General features: G+C 44.7%; 1 protein-coding gene across 4 annotated transcripts in view; it reads left to right on the top strand.

The window, feature by feature from the left end:
* Positions 1 to 26,265, top strand: part of Ccdc30 (coiled-coil domain containing 30) — an 89,717-nt gene that overhangs the window by 36,231 nt on the left and 27,221 nt on the right. For 2 of the 4 annotated variants that reach the window (XM_021200495.2, XM_029540449.1), the window contains exons 6-7: positions 23,453 to 23,632; positions 25,100 to 25,309. In XM_021200495.2, coding sequence (XP_021056154.1) covers positions 23,453 to 23,632; positions 25,100 to 25,309 — 390 coding nt within the window. Of the gene's footprint in view, positions 1 to 243; positions 407 to 2,867; positions 2,966 to 4,864; positions 4,991 to 6,677; positions 6,813 to 10,381; positions 10,546 to 15,478; positions 15,681 to 23,452; positions 23,633 to 25,099; positions 25,310 to 26,265 lie in introns of those variants that run through there. The other 2 variants (XM_029540448.1, XM_029540450.1) reach the window with 2 other exon arrangements.

Genomic DNA, 26,265 nt, shown 5'->3' with positions numbered 1-26,265 from the left:
GAGTTCACTTTCCACCACAGTTCCAACTCTGGTGGAGACTTACAGATAATCCCCTATAAATGTAGGGAATTCACAGAGAGGCCTACCGAGGTCACAGCATGCCCAGTGATGTGTACAGAAACTGCTCCCCATAGGTGAGCAGGCTGTTTCATTCTCTAGGATGCCCTCAGACATCTGTGACTAGGAGAGGTGACGTCAGAGAGACTGACTGTCAATCTGTGCCCAGGAGGCACAGCTAAGTTCAGAGTGTTGTGTGAGCTCTGCCTTCCAGGCAGAACTCTGACAGTGTCACATTCTGAGCTGTTTAACTGTTTCTCAAAGTCCTTGGCACCTGGCCCTTGTGAAGGAGGCAACCTGCAACAAGCCCATTGGCTTTCCTCTTCCATCCATCGCTGCTGACTGACAGGTGAGGCGAGCTCCCCTTAGTCACCAGGGAGCTCTGTAGCCCCGACCTCCCCACATCATGCACACCCATTTCTAGCTTTAAACTTGAAGTGTGTAAATTGCCCAGATGCATAACTGTATCCACTGTGCCATAAGTTATGGTAAATTTTAACACATTTTTTATAGAATTTATTCAAATGCTTTCAAATATATTATCTTTCAAATATAAAATAAGCTGTGTTGAATCGGGTTGCTGTAAAGTATAAATCTCAAATTATTTTTTTTGCAGTTTTCAAATATACTAGTTGAAAAAGCTATCTTAAACATTTTTTAAAATCTATCTTTAAAGTAGCCATTTGTGATGGCACACATCTTTAATCCTGGCATTTGGGAATCAGAGGCAAGCAGATCTCTGTGAGTTAGAAGCCAGCTTGGTCTGCATGGTGAGATCAGACAGCCAAAGATACATGGTGAGACTCCCTCTCAAGTGAAAGTTAAAATATGTAAGATATGACTTTTTTTTGTTTGTAGTTTTTTTTCAATCTTTCTTTCTTTCTTTCTTTCTTTCTTTCTTTCTTTCTTTCTTTCTTTCTTTCTTTCTTTCTTTCTTTCTTTCTTTCTTTTTAAGACAGGAATTTTCTGTGTAGCCCTGGCTAAACTCACTTTGTAGACCAGGATGGCCTCCAACTCAGAGATCCACCTGCCTCTGACTCTGCCTCCTGAGTTGTGGGGGTGTGCCACCATGCCCAGCCATATTTTTTTTCAATTATATCATTTTCTTCTTCTGCCTCTCATGTACATCCCTTCCACCACTAGGCTTTCTTCCATATTCATGGCCTCTTTTTAAATTGTTTCATAAATATATACACACATGGATAGGTAGGTAGGTAGATAGATAGATAGATAGATAGATAGATAGATAGATAGATAGATAGATAGACAGACAGATAGACAGATAGGCAGATAACTGCATCCTGCTCAGTCTGGATAATGTGACTGGCATGCGTGCATCTTCAGGGCTGCCCACTTGGTATTTGATAACCAATGGTGGCTCTTCCGTGGGAAGACTGTCTCTTGCTCCCAGCATTCCTGGTTGCCTTTGGTTCTTTCTCTAGGGTTGAGGCCTCTTTTCCCCCTCCACATCAGCATGTCTATTGGCAGTGTCTTGTGCAGGATGGTGCTCGCATAGTAAGATAATCAAGAAAAATGTAGGGTGTCCTTTGTTTTAAGAGTTAGTTCCAGGACAGCCAGGGCTACACAGAGAAATCCTGTCTCGAAAAACCAAAATAAAATTTAAAAAAAAAAAAAAAAGAGTTGAGGTGTCTGTCTCTCCTCCTTTATAGTAAAGCATCAGGTGCGTGCAAGCGTGGCTGAATAATTCCTCCATTGAGTGTTGGATGCATCAATGTCTTGTATGGATGTGCAAAAGTGCTCACTAGGACAGATGTTGATAGTGGCAAGGGAGATGATGCTTTAAGGGAAAACTATCCTTGCTCCTATCCTATCCCTGGACTGTGCTATAAGTTGACACAACTCTCAGTGCTCTGTCCAGCTGCTGTCAGGAGGCATTCTAACCCACCTTGGAGTCTCTGTGTTTGTTTTCTAAGCAACATCCCACCTCCTTCCTACCTCATCAGTTTGAGATTGCTATTCCTGTGTTCTGGACCTTGAACATGAGGACTATAAATAGTAACTCGGTTAAAGCAACAGAATGCTGGAGTTCTTTTCTAATGCTTGTCCCCCTTGGCTCACTGCCAGATAGCAAACACCCAAACCCATAAGAAGTCAGCCCATAATTAAAATGAACTATAAGAGAGAACAGTTGGTCTAACCTGAAAAAGAAGGTAAAACTTGTTGGGAGACATTTCTTGGGGTTTGCCTCAGAAAAAGATAACTAAGGAATGTAGCTTGGGGGCTGGAGAGACAGCTCAGCAGTGCTCACTCCTTTTGTAGAAGACCCAGGTTCGATTCCCGGCGCTCACATAGCAGTTCACAACCATCTGTAATTCAGGTTCCAGGAGATCTTATGCCCTCTTCTGGCCACCAGGGCACTGCAACCACGTGGTGCATGTACATATATAAAGGCAAACACTCATACACATAAAGAGAGGATACATATATCTTTTAAAAGAAAAGAAATGTAGCCTATTTGGGGGTGTGGCAAGATGGATCAGTGAGTAAAGGTGTGTGCTTGCCATACAAGCTTGGAGACCTGAGTTCAATCTCCGGAACCACATAAAAGAAGGGGGAGAAAAAAGGCTCCCCAAAGGTTCCCCAAAAGTTGTCCTCTGTCCTCCACATGGAAGCCATTACAAGTGTGGCCACATATACCGTGTACACACACACACACACACACAGAGAGAGAGAGAGAGAGAGAGAGAGAGAGATCATTTTTAAAATTAATTTAAACAAGCATAGCTTATTTTAAAGATATTTTAGTAGCACTTGTATGGTTTCTTAACTGGTGACTTATGTGGATTGAGATTTCCATCTAGAGCCCGAGTTATCATTAACCCAGGAGGTCTTAAGAGACACCAGAATGAAAGACCAAGAGACAATTAAAGTACAAGATTTTAATGAGGTAAGAAATGAAAATAAAAGATGAGACTTTGCTTTGAGACAGGTTCCAGCCAGCCATTCTACCCTCAAACAAGTAATCCTCCTGCTCCTGCCTCCCACATTCAGCTTGAAAAGATAATTCTTCAGCCATATTCCCTAATACTCGTGAGGCAAACCACATAAGAATGTTCAAAATACTGAAGACAGGCAGAGGGAGAAAGTACACCTCTGGGAATGGCCCTTCCCTGGAGAAGTGGGCGAGGCTTGTGGGAACCATGGGGATGGATGACTAAGCTTATGGCTTCATTTAGAAGGGTTTAGAACAATATAGCATATTGTCTCTGAACAGAGTCTATTTATGTCCAGGCACCACTGTCCCAGATTTTCATCTGGGGAAACTGAGGCTAAGAATAATGACATGACCAGTGGTGGTACGCCACTGGTGATAAAACACAGGCAGTGTGGCTCTACCTGACCAGGTGTGCTTACTCTTGGTATCCATTTCTCTCCACAGAGCATTGCATGACAATTACTATATATTCACTAAGGCACATAATGGTTTTAGCAGGTTTTATTACACAACAAAAAAACGTACATGGATGTGGCTATACAGAATGGGTATTTTAGGTAAGCACTTGTCTTAGTTAGGGTTTTACTGCTGTGAACAGATACCATGACCAAAGCACTCTGATAAGAACAGCATTTAATCGGGGCTGGCTTACAGGTTCAGAGGTTCAGTCCATTATCATCAAGGCAGGAGCAAGGCAATGTCCAGGCAGGCATGGTGCAGGAGGAGCTGAGAGTTCTTCGTCTTCATCGGAGGTTACTAGCAGAATACTGACTTCCAGGCAGCTAGGATGAGGGTCTTAAAGCCCACTCCCACAGTGACACACCTACTCCAACAAGTCCATGCCTCCTAGTAGTGCCACCGCCTGGGCCAGACATATTCAAGCCACCCACAGCACTTGAAAGGGAGATGTGGACATGAAGGTCAGCAATAACTGTGACCTTGGGAAATAACATCTGAGAGTCACTCATCTCCTGCTGAGGGGAAACTGTGATGACAGTTATACTCCTACCCCATAGTGGTCCTTCGGAAACAGCGTGAGCTCATTCATGTAAAGTCTTCACCATAGTGTCTGATGCAGGACAGACCCTCAGTAAATGACGGCCATTACCCCAACTACCATCAGCATTTCATTTGGAAAGATTCCATCAATACCTTGCATCTGGGGCCTGGGAAAATGGCTAGAGCAGCAGTTCTCAACCTTCCTAATGCCACGACCCTTTAGTACAGTTCCCCGTGTTGTAGTGACCATAAACATAAAATTATTTTTGTTGCTACTACATAACTGTAATTTTGCTACTGTTACGAATTGTCATGTAAACCTCTGATAGGCAGGATAGTCTTACACGACCCGTGAAAGAGTCATTCAAGCCCTGAAGGGGTTGACTCACAGGCTGAGAACCACTGTGTTAGAGGGTTAAGTTTTGGCAAGCCTGACAACCCGAATTTGACTCCTGAAACCCACGTGGTAGAGGCAAAAACTAACTCCTACAAACTGTCCTCTGACTGTACACCACACATACACACACACACACACAGAGTGATGTGTGTGTTCTCCCTACCACTAAACAAATAATACAATTTAAATATATTTAGTACACTATTAACATGTCTTCACATATTATGCCTACCATGGTGGCTATGCCGCAGGCAGGACAAGGCTCGCTACACATTGGCAGTTACATCTCCCAACCTGGAGGGAAAAATGTACCCTGGGAACTGGTTTTCCTAAGCTTCCATATCCCACGTGACTTTATCATTAAGTTAAGCTGGAGGTTATTATTAAATTTTACAGGAAATAGTGCCTATTGTACAATATTTCCCAAAGCAAATCATGGGAAATGACTTTTACAGATATTGAAAATGGGCCAAGAAAATATGAACGTGTTGGAGAGTGACTTGTCAGAAGAGAGGGGGAAGAGTCAGCACATGACATCAGCTTTCACCGCTATCCAGGAGTCCTTGCAAGTGAATAGTGAGGTATCACACTCCTGGGGGCTGGTTTTCCAGTTCAGGGGTTTGATATGATCATTTGTTTCTATTTTGAGACGCATTGTGGCCTTGGGGAGACAGCTCAGTGGGTAAGACCACTTGCTATGCAAGTATAAGGACCTGAGATTGGATGCCCAGCATCACGTGAAAAGTTAGGTGTGTCTCGGTGGGCCAGAAACTTCAGCATGCAGGGACTGAGACAAGATCAAAAGAGCTCACTGGCCAGGCAGCCCAGCAGGAACTGCAGCTTCCCATTCATTCAGAGAGAGACCCCATCTCAAAGAAACAGAGAGAGCCACAGAGGAAGACATCCAATGTCCTGCTCTGCATACCCATACTACACTCTCATGCACGGGTCACATAACACAGTAAAAATATCACTTAGCTTGCGGCACTCTAATTCAGTACCGTTGGCGGAGTGCCTTAAACAGTGGAAATTGATTGACTTCCTTATGGTCCTGGAGTCTGGGAAGTCTAGGACCCCACCCTTCTGTCCTTAATTAGATTGGAATTAGGGACCCCCTACCTTCCATTTGATTCCAAGGCTTTCAGAGGACATCAAATAGCCCCTCTCCTAAAATAAATGTCCTGTGACCTATTGGCTCTCGGGTACTGCAAACTGTCATTCCCTCATCATCTGCCCATCAAACACTGTGATCTGTGATCTGTGCGGAAGTGTGAGGAAAATATATAACTAAATATGAACTGGGTAGAAACAGATCCTCAGGATTAGAGGAAATGCTGGCCCATGAGTCAGTGAACATTCATTGCCGGACAACACCAGGATCTGTAGTTACAGGCAGAGTCTGAAGTTAGACATGGGAGTCAGCTTTACAGCTTTCTGGCAACATCAGTTCAAGCTCTCCCTTGTTTAAGTTCTGTCCAGCCCCACTTTCAGAAGGACCGAAGAGTGCCATAGGTTACAGCTATGCCACACGGTAGCACAGTGTTCTGTGAAAGCTGCCGTGAGATGCAGTGTCACATGTATTCTCAGGCCAGACAACAGTCCCTGAAGCTAGTTCTGTCCTTTCACCTTTACCCTGATTCCAGGCATCAGATATAGGTCAGCAGGTTGGCACGACAAGCTTGAACACCCTCTGAGCCATCTTGCCAGTCTTGTATTTTCCAGGCAAATAAATATTTGATGCAGGAGCTGATGAAGACCTTATGTTTATGCAAGCTTTGCTTGAAGTGGGAATGACTGTAGACACCCAGTCTTTCCAGTGGAAAAAGGGAAATGCGAAGAAGGAAGCATTTGGTTAACGTCTAAAATTGAACAATTTGTTAGGACCATTTCAAGAATCCTTTTTAGAAATTTTATTCCTTTACAGGAAAATAGACTTGATTTATCCTACAAAATAGCTTCGTTTTTTTTTCTTTAAAATAAAAAATTGGGACTGGAGAAATGGCTCGGCGATTAAGAGCACCAACTGCTCTTCTGAAGGTCCNGAGTTCAAATCCCAGCAACCATATGGTGGCTCACAACCATCCATAACAAGATCTGACTCCCTCTTCTGGAGTGTCTGAAGACAGCTATAGGGTACTTACATATAAAAAAATAAATCAATCTTTTAAAATTTATTTTCTTTTTTTTTACATTTTCTTTTTTTAATTTAAAACAATTTTTTAAATTAAAAAAAATTTGATCACAAAAATTTCTTCATCTCTTAAACAGGAATTCCAAAAATCAAAGTCAGAACTCCTGTGCCTTTATAAGGAAATCCAGAGTCTTCCAAGGGCTGAGGGCAGAGAGCAATTTTTAGTAGTTTATAACCTGCTACTGAGAGAGAATTCTGAATTAGAAGCCAAGGTGAGATTGAATTATTGATTATTTGAGTGTTCAATATTTAACATGCCTTGTATGTAGATAGAATAAAAGGAAACTTTTATGTAGCAGATTTAGAAATCAGAGGTTTTTTACTAGCGTACAGTGAAGTGACATAGAACGCTGTCTCTAGTCAGGGCAAGCATTCCCCTTCAACCAGCACTTGGCCTTCAGGGTCCTCCTGTCAGGGTCTAACCTTAAATCAGCGTCCTACCAACTGAACTTCCAGAGGATGGGTTACAGCATGGAATGCAGGGAGGGAAAGGTCCAGAAGACAGGGAAATGCATGGGGCATGGTCTACAAGTAACTGGGTCTGTGTGACCTTGTTAGTAAGGTAGGTCATCCACACACTGAACAGGCAGTCGTCCTACTCCTTAGCTAAAGCGAGGAGGAGGAGGAGGAGGAGGAGGAGGGGGGGAGGGGGATGGAGGGGGGAGGGGAAGGGGAGTGGAGGGGGAGGAAAGCGAGGAGGAGGAGGAGGAGGAGGAGGAGGAGGAGGAGGAGGAGGAGGAGGAGGAGGAGGAGGAGGAGGACAGAGGGAGAAGGGAGGGGCTAATGATGGAGGGGATGAAGAGGAAGAGGAGAATAACAACTCAAAAACGTTTCTAAATCAAGATAAGGTCACACAATGTGTTTTAAGTCCCTGAATCTGTCTGCAGCAGTTATCTGTCTGCGAGGTTTTTTGAAGAAATGTTTCTTAGTTTGGCAGCTTTAACAGGAGTCTTACTGAAATGACATCTTTCCTTGCTGACACATTTTATTGGAAGTCTTCAGCTATGGTGTCATCGCTGTGTTAATCTTGGCTTGGTTGAGCTGCTCTCTGTCATATCTCTCCACTGTAAAGTTAATCGTATTTCCCTTTACAATGATAATCATCTCATGGATGGCTTCTCTGGGATGCTACGTTCCTGTCCATCAGTAATTGTTCATGAAAAGGTTTTGTTTTCAGCCTTTGCATCTTGACCAACCCTCAAGCTTCTCTTCAGAACACAATGTGCTCTAGGCTCAAGGGCACCACCTGCTCGGCAGAAGGGGAGCTCTCTGTCTGGATTTGCCAAAGCTGCTTATTGTGAAGACATTTCGTTTTGTTCTTGTTCTGTGACATACTTGTCACAGAAATTTGTAGCAGAAACAGGTGTGATCTTATAGGCCATCAATTCACACCAGGAGCTCAGGGGCCCTGGGTGATTGAACTACTGCCAAATTATGTGGAGCTTCTCAGCCTGTGGTCTTTCTGTCCGTGATTAGACGGAACTATTATCACGAAGACCAAACGCAAGCCAGCCCTTTCCCACGCCTGGAAGGCCCTGGAAGGGCCAATGGGCATAACTTTCTTCATGATAAATTACAAATCTTCCGTGTCAGAGCCAGACCCCAGTTCAGATCCCAGGCTTACATTAAGCAGCTCACAACTGCCTGCATTCCAGCTCCAAGGGATATAACTTCCTTTTCTGGACTCTCCCGGGAAACTACACACACACACACACACACACACACACACACACACACACACACACACACACACAATTTTAAGTAGGCATGGTGGTACACTCCTTTAATCCCAGCACTTGGAAGGCAGAGATAATCGGATTTCTATGAGTTGAGGTCTACAAAGTGAGTTCCAGGACAGCCAGGATTGTTACACAGAGAAACCCTGTTGATTGATTGATTGATTGATTGATTTTTTTAAAAAAGGAAAGCTGCCACCTGCTTAGGAGACATTCCAGCTTTGTTGGTTATAGGTGGATCCAGAAGACCTGAAAAAATGCTTGGTGTTTGTTACCATTACTTTCAATTTGCTAGAGCATTCAATCCAGTCTCTGCTGTCTGCTCTTAAACTGGCATTTATTATCATGGTGTGATGCTTGCATTTGCAGAATAACTGTAAAAAAATCAGAAACTAAGAAGCATCTTGGAATCTTTTTCCTGCTTTCAAAAATAATGCAAGTCCACTTTTAAAATGCCTTCGAAGACTTTCCCCCACTACCTGTACCCCTGTTTCTTCAGCCCCTCATTTTGTTGCCTCCTCCCTCTTCAGAGTAATTCAAGTCAGTTGTCTTTTACCACACGGTCTCTACCATTCAAATATGCTCACTCACAGCCTCCCATCTTCCAAGGCCAGTTCAAGGCCCATCTTGGATGGAAAATGACAGAGATAATGTAGAGTGTAGTTTATACTGCTTGCCGTTGTTTCTCTTGAGAGGAAAAGTCTTTGGAGACCAAAGGAATCTCTTAAAGTAAATTGAAACCAAGTTTTGGGTGAATCCCATGGGCCCTGGAATCAAGCACAGTCATTGTAGGAACTCTCCATTCAAACAGTTTGTTTTAATTCAGTCCTGTGATGGGAACTATCTTCTATTTGTAGAACTGTTTCCCAACCAACCTCTCTACTCCTGAAAGGAGATATGCTTTAGTTCCATAATACATAAAAACAAGTAACCTTTAGGGATGGCAAATCGACAAAATCTTCTGAAAGCAAACAAACAAAAGTGAATATTTTGCCAGATCCCATAATGAAGTATGCCTCCAGACACCTGCATGCAATAGATTCTCCTGGCATGCTTATACAGATTCTCATTTCTACTCAGACACCGAGTCTGACATTTGGGGCTGCTACAAGTGTCTTCGTAAGGATTTTATTGCTGTGAAGAGACGCCATGACCACATCAACACTTATAAAGGAAAACATCTCATTGGGGCTGGCTTACTGTTTCAGAGGTTTAGCCCATTATCGTCATGAAGGGAAGCATGTGGAAGCAGGCAGGCATGGTGCTGAAGAAGTTCTACATCTTGATCCACAGGCAGCAGGAAGTCAGTGAGCTGCTAGGCCTGGCTTGAGCTCCTGAGACCTCAAAACCCACCCCCAGTGACACACCTCCTCCAACAAGGCCACGCCTCCTAATAGTGCCACTCCCTATGGGCCTATGGGGACTATTTTTATTCAAACCACCACACCAAGGTACCTTTACAAATTCAAGTGTTTTCAAACAAACAGGATCAGACTGGAAGAAACTTCCCTTCTGTAATGTTCTTGTAGTATTCTAATATTTTCTCAAGGCAATAATATATTATGAATCAATTAAGCTCAGTCAAAACTTGAGACAGATGTGTATGTGAACCATGTAAAATCTTGGAGATCACTGGGGTTTTGTCTCTTTGTTCCTGTTTAAGGTACAACCGAATTATAAATAGCAATCTGAGATGCCAACATCAAAAGACCAGACTACCTTTTTGTTTGTTTGTTTGTTTGTTTGTTTGGTTGGTTGGTTGGTTAGTTGGTTAGTTGACTAGCTGGCTGGCCGGCTAGTTGATTGGTTGGTTGATTAGTTGGTTGAACCATGAAGTTACATATCCTTATGTCTACTGTAAATATAGGTTAAGTTATATGACACCTGGAAAGGATTTAACTAAATCTCAATAAGACTCCCCATAGGGCAGCAGTTTAGATCGCTCCAGGCAGTAATTAAGCACTTGTGGAGTCAGTGTATCTTTTTCACAGTTGTACATAAAAGTCTGCAAAGTAGAGCATTTGCCTTTTCACTTCACTTCACAGGTCTCAAAGCTTGCACAAGAACTGGAACTGTTAAAACATTGCTCTGTAGGGGACAGAACTGCTCATGTGATGACCAGTAAGAACATCTGTGAAGACCTGGTGTCTAAAGGGCCACTTTTGGAAGTGGAGGCTGTGAACCCCAGTGAGGACAGACAGGCTCTCTGGTAATCTGAGAAGATCTGAGCACAGTAACTAGAGGGTTTACTGGGCGATTATCCCAAGAGCCTGACATTCACGTTCAAGAGATGTAATTGGGGGAAAAATTAGTTTTAAGCATTTCCTAGAGTTTGTCTTGTTTTTTAAACATGTGTATGTTGATTACATAGGAAGAGGACAGACAACGGATAGGGCAGTGACACATAGGGCAGGGGGCTGATAGAGTGTACCTTCTCCTGACACAGCATTGACGCTACATGTGGAACTTCCCCTCTTGCCTTTGAAAGCTACCATGTGCTTTGAGTTGGAGTGTAGGAAGCACGTGAAAGTAAAACTGGATTATAATAACCCATAGTTGTCCTCGGGGAGAGACACTCAGCATCTGTCTTCTGGGCACGCACATCTGCAGTTTTACATAATCAAGGCGGTGCTCTAAGGAGTCTCAGCTCATCTTATTTAACATTTTATCTGATCGTTGAGTTTTCAGAGCATTTTCTCTTCTCACTTGTTTAATCTTGTTCCCTAACTCTGTTTACACATTTTTACCACAGTTATCCATCAAGGGAGTCTTGGGGACTTTGGGTAAATGATCTGTTCTAATCTGGAACAGAAAGTTAATAGCAGCAAATTACTTTCTGTGGGCAAAAGCCTAACGGTCGTTGAGAAGGAAACAGTAGATACCCGTGCTCCGTAGATACCAGCCTAAAGGATGCCCTTGTCCATGAACTGTGGAGACTGAGTCTTGGTGTCACCAAATTTATTTCTGCATCAGTGTTCTAAGATAGATACTGGTGTCCCTGATTTTTGTGTTCTCTTAAAAATTTATTTTAACTTCAGAGTAAGCTCTGAGTCCAAGATTCACAACCAGGAAATGGAGATGTGTGGTGGAAGGGGCATCTTGGGGGGATGGGGGGGTGATAGGGGGTGGAAGGGGCATCTTGGGGGGATGGTGGGGTGGGAGGGGTGGGTGGGGCATCTTGAAGGGATGGCGGGGTGATAGGTGGGGCGGGAAGGATATATTGGAGATGGAGGGTGACTCTGCCAGTGAGCCCAAAAGCCGGGAACTGAGAAGCTGGATCACCGTGTTTAGGTTTTCTGGAGGGATCAGAAAAACTAACCCTAAATACCAGGGATAGTGTGACAGGCTTCAAGGGAAGTTGTTCTAGCATCTCCTTAGTGGAGATGGAATGTGACAGGCTGGTCAGCTAATCCTCCGTGAGCCACAGATGATGAAACACTGACCTAGGGCACAAAGCAGTAGCAATTCGACAGTCGCAAAACTCTTCACAGGAAGGATTGCTGTGTATCTTCCTTCCATGTGTCTGCCACGTGTTTCCATCTCCCCCATCTTTAACAGCCCCACTTCAGTCAGACGTGGAACACAGCCACATTCAACATTAGCCATTTGTCCACTGGGCAGGTGTTCCGGACAGAGGTTGGTTTAACTTTATAGTCTCTGTGGTCTGATGGAAGAAGACAGTTTAACAAGGCACTGCTGGCTTAATAGTCTATCAAGGGGCAAACGGGGGTGGGGGGAGCAGTGGGTAGACAGACAGAGACAGAGAGAGATGGGGGAGGGAGAGGCAGAATGTGATGTTCAAGTGATATGTTTGTGTGAGATAGCTTAAAATTACTCTAGGAAAGGGGAGGCATGAGGATAAGATGCAGGCAGGATCCTGAACATGCAGGTCCATGCAATGCCTAGATCAGGGAGGTATTTGTTTGCCATATTGGGATGAATCATGGGGTTTTACAAGCTGGGCTGTGTCCACAACCCTAGTTAGGAGCTTACACACACAAAAACAAAACAAAACAAAAACCTCCTATAGAGTTTAGCATCCTGGGCAAAACAATAGGTTCATGCTTTAGGAAAATCACTCTGCTTTGTATGTGCAAAGCATATTAAAAATTAAACAGGACTTGGGGATTAGTGATTATAATCAGGATAAAGAAGTTAGAGTAGTCAGTAGCTGGAGTATGAGAAGAGGCTTAAAGATAATGTAAGAGGTGGCTGGGGAGATGGCTCAGGCGGCAGCGAAGGGCTTGCCAAGCAAACGTGAGGACTAAGTTCAGATTTCCAGTATCTGTCCACCTGTTCCTCTACTGGTTTGGCCTATGGAGATGGAAGTGTCCCGAGAGCTTACAGGCTAACCCAGCTAGCTAAATTGGTCAGGTCTAGGCTCAGTGAGAGATGCTCATCTCAAAACAATAAAGGTAGCATAGGTGAGCTGGCTCAGGAGGTAAGGGTGCTTGCCACCAAGCCGGAGTTTGATCTCTAAGACCTATGATAGAAGGATAAAACTGACTCCCACGGGCTGTCCTCTGTCACACATGCACAGTGCACACATATGCACGCACAAATTTAAATGTAATACAAATTATAAATAAATAAAACAACTTGACTTCCAGCTTGATTGTTTCATTTGCTGACGTGGGGACCAAGTCTCTTGCTATGACAAAGTGCTTGAGGCTGAATTCTTCAAGAGTTTTCTTTAGTTCCTGGTTCTGGGGTTCAGAAGCGTAGCCCCAAATCTCTGCCAATGGCCTTCCGGCAGAAGGAGCACATGCAGGAAGGGATTGTATCCTATGGCAAGTCTGGCAGCCAGGGAGCCGCGCATGCTTGCATGTGCCGGCATGTGAGTGTTTGTGTGCCCGAATGCCAAGACCCGAGGTTGACATCAGCAGTCATCCTCGGCTGCTCTTCACACTTGCTGGTTGAAGGATATCTCGAACAAGCCTCACTGGTTCTCACAGGAGGTCCCCTTGGGGGAAATGACAAAACCATGTCCCAGCTGGAACCGTTTGTCTCTGTCAGCTGCTGTCTTAAATAAAATTACCACAAGCACCATTGCTCGCACGCTGAGCTTTTTCTTTTCTTTTTTCTTTTGTTTGTTTGTTTGTTTTTTGAAACAGGGTTTCTCTGTGTAGCCCTGGCTGTCCTGGAACTCACTTTGTAGACCAGGCTGGCCTTGAACTCAGAAATCCACCTGCCTCTGCCTCCCGAGTGCTGGGATTAAAGGCATGTGCCACCACTGCCTGGCCCAGGAATTGTTTTATTACAATGGAGACAGGTTACATTATAGCTCAATAGAACAGCACCAGCAGTTTCACAGGACAGTTTTCACAGGACAGTCTACAGTCATGGTTTACAATTTTTTAGAATCTAAACATTTTTAGATGTTTTTAAGTTTCTTAGTAATTGTTTTCGTGTGTATGGGTATTTTGCCGGCATGCATGTCTGTGCATCACATGCATGCAGTACCTATGGAGACCAGAAGGGGGAGTCAGATCCCTTGGAACTGGAGTTATGGATGGCTCTGAGCTGCCAGCTAGGTTCTGAACTCAGGTCCTTTGGAAGAGCAGCCAGTGCTCTTAACCGCCGTGCCATCTCTCCAGCCTCAGAATCTAAACCTCTTTATGGTTCTTCATCTGTGATGCCAGCTCCTTCTTGAACGTTGATAGCATCTATGATTGTGGAGCATGCAAGGCTAGGTTCCAGGGAACCCCAAACAAACTTCAGATTGGGGGACTAGAAATACAAGTGGGACCAGGGTGCAGTGGCAGATTAGAGGCAAAAAGCTTGCCTGGCATGCAGAAGGCCCTGGGTTCAATCCCAGCCTGCCAAAAAAGAAAGACACCAGAAGCAAAACACAGCGATGCCCCACTCCCAGAGTGTGTGTGTGTGTGTGTGTGTGTGTGTGTGTGTGCGCGCGCGCGCGCGCGCGCGCGCGCGCACTCTTCTATACATTCTCTGGTAGCTGAAGGTGCGCCCTTCCTCCTGTTTCTGTGACTTGAGTTCTCAAGGAGTCCCCTCTTTCTCTGACTTTGCAGCCAATCTGTTTGCTCTTTACAAGCCTTTGGCTTCTGTCTAGGCTGAGCCCTCCATCCCCTAGCCCTTCTTCCTCGTGTCTGGGTTTCTACCGTGCTTTCCTGTGTCGGCACCCTCACCTCAAGCCTGTCTCCATTCTTATCCATACCCTGCCACTCTCATCCACCCTGTATTAATCCACACATTTGCCCCAGTCAGAAACCCAGATGTCATCTTGTTCTTTCCCACCCCTCACCCCCCCCACCCCCCACACCCCCCACCCCCCACCCCCCCACATCTGACAGATGAGGAATGTCAGGAAGACCTTGAAGTCTCTCCAGACCCAATCCTGGTTCCTGACCCTGATACTTATTACATGGATAGAGACAACAGCCTCTCATCTGGTTTCCCTGGCATGGTTTTTATTTAAAAACAAAAATTTACTTACTGGAGAGTGGAAGATGTAAGCATGCCACAGCACCCGTGGAGAGGTCAGAGGAGGACAAAGTAAAGGGCTTGATTCTTTCCTTCCATCACCTGAGTCCCAAGGATTGAACTCAGGTCATCAGGCTTGGCAGCAAGCACCTTCACCCACTGAGCCATGTTGCAGGCCCCTGCAGAACTTATTTGTTAAATCACTGTGGGATATTTTGTTTTGCCATGATCTCATCTTTACCGTGTGTGTAAACACGTGTACACTTTTAGTGTTGTCTCTTTTTAGCTCAAGTCAGTGATTCACCAAGCTACGTACTACCACTCAGCCCGATTAGTGCCCACATGTCCTTGTTTCTCAATTATAAACCCTTGCAGTCCACTGTAGCCCCCGTTGAGGTACCTACTGCTTTTGAGTGGCATTTGGAAATCTTTATGACCCAAATCTGCCCAGTGCGATAGTAGAAGTCCAGAGAGGAGAAAAATCATTTAAGCTGGTTATTGGGCTGTACGTGAAAATATATGATGGGTCATCTCCCTGACTGGGGGGAAAAAGAGGCATTGCTGTATAATGCACAAGAACAATTCCACTGCCCTGCAATTCAAGTTTGGGATGGCGCGGGGGGGGGGGATTTTCTTCTTCGCTATTCTGCCACAAGAATATGTGTTTGATGGTCTTTTGTTGTTATATTTGTACCAAGTTCTGAATTAGGAGAAAGTAAACATGAGGAAATGGCAGACGGGTCAGTGAAGGCGGCCACTTTCCCGAGAGAGAGGCAGGAGTCACAGCAGATGCCAGGCCATGAAGTGGCCGAGGAGCCCAAGGAAGTTGGGAGGCTTGAAGAAGAGGCGAGCCTCCAGTCTCAGAGCTGTGGTGATAGTTCAGATGACAGTAGCACCAAGGTACGTGCCGCAGACACACGCTCTGGGGCCCGTCCTTCTGACTAGCCCTGGAGATGAGCATCGTTTTGTTTTTTTGGTTTTTTTTTTTAAACCTTCTTCTTTCTTAAAGTATGTTTCTTATATAACATTACAACGTGAGCAGTAATAAAATTACAACCAAAGTCTGGACCTGCTGATTCACTTTATTATTGAAGGGTTGGGTTGTTGTTTTTTTTTTAATTATGGGGGTGGGACATCTCTGGAGTTGCTTCTTTCCTCCTGCCTTCCTGTGGGTTGTGAGCATGGATGTGTCCCACGCCCCTTGCTGAGCTGAAAGCTCAAGGCCGGCTCAGAAAGAACACATCTGCCTCAAATGGATGAGGGTGAAGGGACGCAGGGTCCATGTACTCTTCCTATTCTTGGGAGCTCAGTGAACCAAGTGTTCATTTTAGGGATTTTGTTGTTGTTGTTGTTGTTTTGTTTTGTTTTTTAATGGCTTTAGAGAGATTGTTTTAAATAAGGCCCTGGCTATTTGCTATTTACTGCAGCTCTGCCTATAGGAAAGTTAAAGGGAGTGGCCACCAGCCCCACTTTGGTTCTTAGTCTTACAGGGCTCTGTTGTTCAGAGTAAAATTTTTCTGTAGACACCTTTCCAGAAATTATTTTGAGATGGTTAAAACTATTGTGTTTGCAAGTGAACCACCTTCAAAGTTTAAAGGGCTGATAAAGGCCAGTGTTCTCCTGCTAGTCCAGAATCTGAGGTGTAGAGGGAGGAGGATCAAGAGTCACCCTTGGTTACGTAATGAAGTTGAGTGAGGCCAGTCTGGGCTGTAAGTGACTCTGTCTCCAAAAAAAAAAAAAGGTTGGGAAGTTGGTCCAGAAAGGAAAGGAAGGCTGGTGACTTGACTCAGCAGTTAAGAGTGAGCACTGCTCTTACAGAGAACCTGAACTCGAGTCCCAGAACCCAAAACTGCCTGTAACTCAAAGGGGTTTTAACATCTCTGGCCTCTCTCTGAGAGCACCCAAAGTCACATGCTCAGACAGACAGACAAACAGGCACACACATACACACACAGAGAGAGAGAGAGAGAGAGAGAGAGAGAGAGAGAGAGAGAGAGAGAGAGAGGAGAGAAACCTTTAATTTTACTATCTATCAATTTATTTATTTTGAGACAGTTTTTCACTGTGTAATCCTGTCTGGTCTTGGAACTCTATCCAGGCCAGGCTGAATCACAGAGATCTGCATGTCTCTCCAGAGTGCTAGGGTTAAAGGCATGGGATACCATAAGCAGCCAAAAATGTCATCTTCTTCTTCTTCTTCTTCTTTTTTTTTTTTTTTAAATGTAAGCCAAGAGCTGGAGACATAAACATGCCCTGGGTGAATCCAGCATGGGAAGGGAGAAAGAGGAAGTAAACAGATTTGGAAGTAGAATTTAAAAGTTGAAGAAGCCATAGCAATTAAAATATAAGCAGGCACTTCTCAAACTGTGGGTTGAAACCATCAGAAATGCAGTCTCCTGTCTGACCCACAGGAGACTGAAGAGGGAGGGACCACACAGTAGTTCAAAGACAACTTGTGCTGCAGAATGGCAGAATGAGAGAGAGAGAGAGAGGGGGGGGGAGGGAGATTGAGATTACACGGGAGCGCACGCACGCGCACACACACACACACACACACACACACACACACACACACACACGGAGAGTAAGGAGAGTCAGACCTTGTTTGGCTCAGAAGCCCAAAGAAGAGCATGACTTCAAAGGCCCAACAAAAACCTCACATTGAGACCTCCCCCCTCCTCTTCTTGGACACTGGGCCAGAGCAGCGGGCTTGGGAAGATGTGGAAAGGGAATCCTAACAATTGCAAAGTCATCGTTGTTGTTTGGAGTTTTGTTGGTGGTGATTTGTTTGTTTGTTTGGGGGGGGGGGGATCGGGGTATTGCTTTGCAGCCAGACTGGACTGGAAGTTCAGAATGTAGCCCAGGCTGGCCTCACTCCTGCCTGCTGGGATTGCCGGTATGTGCTACCACGCTCCGCTAAGAGTATAACATTGTCTGAAAAGTAATTCCTGGCTAATTTGTTAGTCTAATTTCTCTTCCCCGTTTGTTTGAAGCTCTTGTAAGTCAATGCCTAAAGCCAAAGCACAACAGGACAGGTTGGAGGGCAGGGGACGGAGGTGGGTAGATCAAAACACATTATGCGAATGTATGAAATTCTCAAACAACAAAACCAAGGATACCCCCACAGTAATGACAAAAAGCAAATTAGACTGAAAAATATGCACAAATTCTAAGGAAGTCTCTCTTATAGTCACTTTGTGGAAGGGCAAATAGTTCTACAGCCACACAGCCTCTTGGGGCCTCAGGAAATTCTGGTGTAGTTCAGTACATTTTCTTCCCCTAATGACCGTGAGTTATTGGAAAAAAAAAAGTTGGAGTTCTTATTTATTCAACCAAGATGAATTACCTGGATGCAATGAGTAAGGTGAATGGGGCTTGTGCATGCGTTTGTTCCAACTAGATGGCTTGTGGTCCAGCAGATCCCTTCCCATCTGCTGATGCTAAGCTTTTCTCAAAACTCAAAGTCTATCAGTGTGGAGGCAACAGTACAGAGTGCTGAAGATTACCCCAAGTGGAAAAGTTTCATATCAGGATGTGTGAGCTCAGAACCCACTTAGATTGCCCAAGCAAACCATAAGGACCACCACAAGCTATCATCGTCTGCCTGCACATATTTGTTATCCCAGAGTTGCGTGACATGCGTGCATGCATTAGAGAAGCTCGGTGTCTGTATATGATCTAGAGAGCTGTGGCACCTCTATAAGCAAGATCAGGACCTAAGCCCACCTTACTGCAGCTTTAAAACTGACACTAGCTCCCAAACCACACCTCTGTCCACGGAGTTGGTGGCGTTGGACAGTGGGGGTGGATGTGCTGATGTCTCTGTTGGCAGCAGGGCAAGGCCGCAAACTCACTTTTGACCCGAGAGCTCCCTCCTTGTTCTCCAAGGCTATTCCTCTCATGTCTCTCCCAGAGAGATATGTGAAATACACATACACATGCACATGCGCGCACACACACACACACACACACACACACACCATAACATTATTCTAGGTCAAGGTATGGAAGAGTTTATAACTTAAAATTAAAGTTGTGCGTTTAGCTTAGGTTGTAAAAATTCATTACATGGGAAACCCAAGGCGTAGTAAGGTTGGTTATATTGTTCTCTTAAAAGCAGGGTAAAATTAAGCTGAGTACACAGTAGGACAGCAGGCTAAGTGCATGGTCTTATATAAGTATCTCTAGACACACTATTTACTTGGCTGCAAGGTCAGACAAAAGCCCAGTCTCTGAAAGCAGGAGATGTTAGAAAATGCTTTGAATGCCTCTGGGCTGGACCAAGCTGTCAGTTAAAGCTAGGCCACTCCCACTTACATCACACCCCATTTCCTTGCTCTAGGCAACCACTAATCTACTTTCTGTCACCATGGGTTTGTCTGCTCTGGGCCTTCCCGATATATTTAGAATCATATACCATAGACCCTTTGTGACTGATGCATTTCGTGCCACTGTTTTCCAAGTGTGTTCAAGGTGGTGCTATGTGTCAGTATCTCACTGTTTGTTTCAGGCTGATGACTTTTTTATGGCTAGGCCACATTTAACATTAGTTGTTGACTGTTTGATTAATATGAATAGCAGTGGTATGAAAATGTGTGCATATCCATCTCATGCTTTGTTTGGGGTTTGGAGGCTGCTTAGTGTTTGTCATTGTGAGTCAGCGTCTCTTTAGAGCCTCAGCTGGCTGGCCCCCACCTCCAGAGCCTCCTGACTCAGTCTCCCCAGCACCAGGACTCCACATACATGCCACCATTCCAAATCCTGGTGTGTTTCTAATACCATCATAATAAAATCACTGGGGCATACAAATACTGTACATGGTCTCAGTTTTTCCTTTTCATATTTGCCAAAACTATTATTGTCTTGTTTTTTAAAATATAGTCATTTTAATCCCTGTCATATTTTCATTGTGGCTTGGATTTTTATTTTCCTGATGAGTATAATGACATGATGTAAAATGTGTTTACAGTCTCTTACACATTGTCATTAGGGAAATGTCTAGTTGACTCCTTTCCCTAGTTTTAATTGGATTATATTTGTTTTGTCTTGTTGAGTTGTAAAAGTTTATTATTTATTTTGTATATATCTTATTAGATATTTGATACCCAAATATTATAGCCCCTCAATGGACTGTCTCTTCATTTTCCTGTCACTGCCCATTGATGATACACATATGTTTTTAACATGTAAACACCCCCTTATGAGTTTTTCTTTTCATGCGTGTGTGTGTGTGTGTGTGTGTGTGTGTGTGTGGTGTATGAATCCTTGTTTGCTTCCTTGGGAGTACAGACACCTATGTATACATGCATGCATGTACACCTGTACGCATGTATGCATGGAGGCCCAAGGTTGATGTTGGGTGTCATGCTTCATCAGTCTTCCACCTTATCTTTGAGGCAGGGTCTCTCAATCAAACCCAGAGGTGGCTGTTAGGGTTCGTCTAACTAATCAGCTTGTTCAAAGGATCGTCTGCTTCTGCCTTCCAAGGTAAGGATTACAAGCAGACTGCCACTTCCATCCACCCAGCCAGCATTTTTCATGAGTTTGCAGGCCCTGACCTCTGGTTATCTTGCTTGCATAGCAAGCGCTTTAACCTCTGAGCCATCTCCCAGACACTGCCCCCCATTTACAATTGTTTGCTTGCTTGTTTGTTGCTCTGTGTAGCCCTGCCTGTCCTGGAACTCACTCTGTAGACCAGGCTAGCCTTGAACTCAGAGATCTGCCTGCTTCTGCCTCCTGAGTGCTGGGATTAAGTATTCAATACCACATCCAGCACCTTTTGGTTTTTTGTTGTTGTTGTTGAGTTGGGTTTTTGTTTGTTTGTTTTTGTTTTTTGTTTTGTTTTGGTCTTTTGAAACAGGGTTTCTCTGTGTAGTGCTGGCTATTCTGGACTTGCTTTGTAGACCAGGCCGGCCTCAAACTCAGAGATCCACCCAACTCTGCCTCCTGAGGGCTGGGGCTAAAGAGGTGCGCCACCACGCCCAGATCCATTTACACTTTTTTAATGTTTGTCTCATGATCTTATCTAAACGAGCATGAGAAGGCTTTGTTCTCATGTTTCTTCTGAGACTATTTTTATACTTTATAATTAAATCATGGATCCATTTTCTTTTTTCTTTTTTTTCTTTTGGTTTTTTGAGACAGGGTTTTTCTTTATAGCCCTGGCTGTCCTGGAACTCACTTTGTAGACCAGGCTGGCCTTGAACTCAGAAATCCGCCTGCCTCTGCCTCCCAAGTGCTGGGATTAAAGGCGTGCCCCACCACGCCGGGCATATGGATCCATTTTCAAATACTGTGTGTTACAAGAAAGGGTCTACCTTCATCTTGTATGCAAATATCCAGTTGTACCTCTAAGATGTATTGAAAGGAAACCCCTCTTTCTAGTCATAAAAGAGAAAAAGAGACATGTGGAGCTCGTGGAAGGTTGAGTATTTCTACTTGAACTTTCTGTTTCCCACATCGGCTGTTGCACACAGTCTTTCTTCAGAGTATATGTATATTTGCCTATATGTATGACTATGCACCAGTCAATGCCTAAAGAGGCCACAAGAGGGTGTTGGACCTCCTAGGGTTGGAGTTACAGACAGTTGTGAACACCAGGTGGGGGCTGGGAATTGAACCTGGGTCTTGAGCCATCTCTCCAGCCCCCATGATTTCATGGCTGGGAAGCAAGTGAGTACAGTTTGGACAATTTCTGTCATGTTCTGTGCACTTATGACTATTTCTCTCTCTCTCTCTTTCTCTTTCTCTCTCTCTCTCTCTCTCTNTCTCTCTCTCTCTCTCTCTCTCTCTCTCTCTCTCTCTGTGTGTGTGTGTGTGTGTGTGTGTGTTCTTCACCCCGATGCCAGATGGTAGTATCTAGTAAGGTGCTATATTAGCTTAATCTTTTTTTTTTAAGATTTATTTTATTTATATGAGTACACTGTAGCTGTCTTCAGACACACCAGAAGGAGGCGTCAGATCCCAGTACAAATGGTTGTGAGCCACCATGTGGTTGCTGGGATTTGGACCTTTGGAAGAGCAGTCAGTGCTCTTAACCACTGAGCCATCTCTCCAGCCCCCCTAGCTTAATCTTACTAAATGTACAATTTTAACAACAGACATGCCAGATGCCAGAGCTTTCCGAATGCTTATAAATAGGGAAAGAATCATGGTAGCCTCTCACACTCACACGGGCAAGAGTGAGCGTTGTACCAGTCAGGAGTATTTTGAGATGTCAGCTGTGGATGCTGATGGTCTGGTTAACACTAGCCCGGGTGAGGTTTCTGTTTTACTGTTCTTGAACCAAGTTGTAAGCAGTATTAACTTGGTAGGTTTGAAATGTTTTTCTAACGTTTTGGGTATATTGCTGTGCTGTGAGCACTGCACTAAACCATGTTCATTAGGTGACATGATGGAGTAGGAATATAATCTGTCCATCTTACAGGTAGAAAGACAGAGGCCTTAGTTAGGAACAAGGTAGATGGTATTTGCCCACGTTGCAGAAGTGATTAAACCCAGGTCTTCAGCCTATAGAGCAGTGGTTCTCAACCTGTGGGTGTCGATCCACTTGGAAGTCGAGCAACCTTTTCACAGGGGTCACCTAAGGCCATTAGAAAACACAGAGATTTACATTACGAGTCATAGCAGTAGCATAATAACAGGAAGTAGCAATGAAAATCATTTTATAGCTGGGGTCACACGCATGAGGAAGAGTATTAAGGGACCACAGCATTTGGAAGGTTGAGAACCACTGCCCACCTAGCGCTTGATCCTGCTGCTTCACAGATTGCTTCCCTCTGCTAACAGCCCCCAGAAAGCAAGCCGCTCTCACTCTGTCCCAAGGAAGAATAGCGAACTGGCTCCCCAGAGCCCTCCTTGGTGGGTATTTAATCATTATTTTATTAATTTTCTTTAGCTGGGCTAGTGAAATGACTCCGTAACTCCCGAGAGTTGTCCTCTGATTGCCACTGTAGCATGCATATGTACACATGTGTGCACATGCACACACACACAGGCACATACACAAATGCAACACACACACATATATGCACACAGGCACACAAATGTAATACACACACAGACACAAACAAAAATATAATACACAGGCACACAAACATGCACACACACAAATGTAACACACACACGCACACACACAATTTTAATAAAAATTTAAAAACTAAATGTGTGGCTGAAGAGGTTTCTCAGCAATTAAGTATCTCCAGGTATAGGAGACCTGACACTTTTCTGGCCTCCACAGGCACCAAGCACACAAGGGGTGCACAGGCCTACATGCAGGCCATAAATATAAAACAATTTTAAACAGTTTTTTAGAAAACTAGAAAATAATGTGGGTTCCTGGTTTTCATTATTAAAGGATTTTGTAGTTCTGAGACTCAAAAGGGGGTGTTTTACTCTAAAAAATCCTCTATTTTGTTTGCCTTTCATTGATATTAGAATTTGAAAGGTTAATTGACCGTGCACGGCTGCTTTTGTTCCCATAATTCACTGGCCTTTGCACGCCAGTGTAGAAGCTTTTGATTACAGGAGCACCTCCATGCACGGTGTAGAAGCATCATTTGTTGTAGGTGAAGGAACTACTCCGGAAGTCCTCGTCCGTGAGCCCCCAGGTCCCCACACACCGCCGGTGGTGCTCTCTCAAGCGCATTTCTCTCTTACAATGTTTGCCTCAGTATTTAACATCTGGAGAGAAAGCAAGCTACCAGCATCAAGGGGAACTGCGGGAACTGCGGCAGAACCTGCACCGCCTGCAAATCCTGTGCAACTCGGCTGAGAAGGAGCTGCGGTACGAGCGGGGCCGGAGCCTGGACTTGAAACAACATAACAGCCTGCTCCAGGAGGAGAATCTCAAGGTAACTCTCTCACCCGCACAGCCTTTCCTGCGGGCCCTCAGCCGCAGCTGGGGAGAGCTAAATCACGGTTCTCGGCATTACTGCTCAAAATCGATCCATGGAGGGATGGGCCAGGCCAACTATTCATTAACTGCCCACTTCCACACATGCATGTGTGTGCTATGTATGGATGTGTGCTTGCATGTGTATGTGCGTGCATGTGTGTATGCATGCATGTGTGTGCTATGTATGGATGTATGCTTACGTGTATGTGTGTGTGTGTGTGTGTGTGTGTGTGTGTGTGTGTACATGTGTGCAGGTGCTCTCAGAGGCCAGAGGCTTTGGACAGCCTGGAGTAGGAGTTACAAGCAGTTGTGAGCCACTAATATGGGGGCTGCAAATGTGCCACTAACACGGTCCATGCTCTTACCCACTATAGGACTGATTTCCTAAAATCCATTCAGATGATTAAACTCTGGGTCACTACTGTTAGTAATTAACATCCCAGAATACTTATTTTGTTACCTTTGAACCATTTTGTTGTAGATTATACTACCAAGAATGTGCATAAAATAATAAGTAGTTTAATACATTGCAAAGTGAATGTTCATGGACACCACCTAGAACAGTATAGACCAAGCGAGCATACTGGTGGCTCTGAAAACTCTTCCCCACTGATACCCAAGTCACTTCCTCACATCTGCTCTGCGCCACCGGGAACACTGCACTGGATCTTCTTCAGGCTGCAGAAGCCACCCTGGAGGCAGAGGTTGTTGGCTTAACAGCTTTTACACCAGAGCAGTCTGACTTCATCAGCATCTCTAAACCGTGCCTTTGGGCTCCATCACTGATGCTCACAGCCTTTAGATTCCCTGGGCTGGGAGCAATGGACAGTATGCTAGGAAGGGAGAATGCCCTCCTCTTTAGCAATGAGAGGCTTGGATTTCCTGACCCTGAACCAATCTGGTGCACTAAATACCTCACTCTTTGCTTTGTTCTTTTCCTTAAGCCCAGTGCCCTGCTCGCCCGCGGGACTTGCTGAGTTTTCTTGAAGCAAGGTTGTGAAGAAATGAGAACTATAGACTTTCTGATAGGCCAGAGTACCTTTCGAGAAGAAATGAGCCAGGAACAGATTTGTTTTTGTCAGTAATGTTTCCAAAGCATCACCAGCCCTCCAAGGATATTTTGCCCCTGCTTCAGTACCAGATGTGAGAAGAACTGAGACATTGCCCTGGTTTAAGGGGATTGAATTCAGGTCACCAAGCTTGGTGGCAAGCACTTTTGCTGGCTGAGCCATCTTGCCAGCCTCCATATTGATTTTTATCTGTGTGTGTGTGTGTGTGTGTGTGTGTGTGTGTGTGTGTGTATGTTCGTGCACGCCTGTGCTTTGGGTCTCAAGCCCAGTGCCTCGGGAATGCTTCTACCATTATCTGCACTCCCAGCCCTGTTTTTATGATTTTTTTTTTTTTACTTATTCCCCAACTCTAGATCAAAATTGAACTCAAGCAGGCCCAGGAGAAGTTGCTGGACAACGCCAGGATGCACTCCTCGCTCATGGCAGAGTGGAAGCACTGTCAGCAGAAAGTCAAGGAGCTGGAGCTGGAGGGACTTAGGCAGACGCAGAGCCTTAAATCCCAGCAGGGCCTACAGGAAAAGCTGGCTCGGGAGAAATCCAAAGCAGAGGAAGCACAGGAAAAGGTAACTGTCCTCCTGCTCAGGCAGCAGCCCACAGCTGGAACCCGCTCCCCCACCCCCCAGGTATCCTTAAGAGACAGGTGTGCGCAAGCGTGGGGCCAGCTAATCTCTCTTTGCCCTCCCCATGTCTTCCTCTCTTTAATAATTTTATGTCATCTGCCCCGACCATTCTAATAAATCTTGTACATTTTTGAAAACTGCATGAAGTTAGAAATATAAGCTCCTAGGACTGAGGAAATGGCTGGACCCGTGAAGTGCGTGTCACACAAGCATGACGGCCTGAGTTCAGATCCCCAGAACCCTCAGCGCATGCCTGCAATCCCAGCTTTAGAGAAACACAAACAGAAGGGTCTCGAACTGGCTGGTCAACCAGCCTAGCCGAAACAGTGCACTCTGGGCCAGCAAGAGACCCTGTCTCAAAAAATAAGGTGGCGAGAGTCAGAGAAGCACGCCCCTTATCGTGTATACACATGTGCACATACACATATACACCTTTATATATGCAAATATATTTAATTAAAGCTATAATATGAACTTAAAACTGATTGAAGCCATAGGATATTTATGCTTTCTTTCTTTCTTTCTTTTTTTTTTTTTTTTTTTTTTTTTGAGACAGAGTTTCTCTGTGTAGCCTTGGCTGTCCTGGAACTCACTCTGTAGGCCAGGCTGGCCTCGAACTCAGAGCTTGTGGACGTTGTACATCGTGGTGCGGAGCCTAGTGCGCACCACGATGTACAACGTCCACAAGCAGAAAGTGAGTTCCAGGACAGCCAGGGCTGCACAGAGAAACCCTGTCTTGAAAAAACCAAAAAAAAAAAAAAAAATTAGACTCATTTACTTTATTGTGTGTGTATGAATGTTTTGCCTGCATATATGTATGTATGTGCACCACGTGTATGCCTGGTGCCTGAGAGGGTCAGGAGAGAGTGTTGAGTCCTCTGGAACTGGAGTTACAAATG

The sequence above is a fragment of the Mus pahari genome, chromosome 6 (genome assembly GCF_900095145.1).
Source record: "Mus pahari chromosome 6, PAHARI_EIJ_v1.1, whole genome shotgun sequence".
In the NCBI taxonomy this organism is placed as follows: Eukaryota; Metazoa; Chordata; class Mammalia; order Rodentia; family Muridae; genus Mus; species Mus pahari.
The sequence above is the reverse complement of the archived record's forward strand: the minus strand, read 5'-3'. Positions and strand labels throughout refer to the sequence as shown.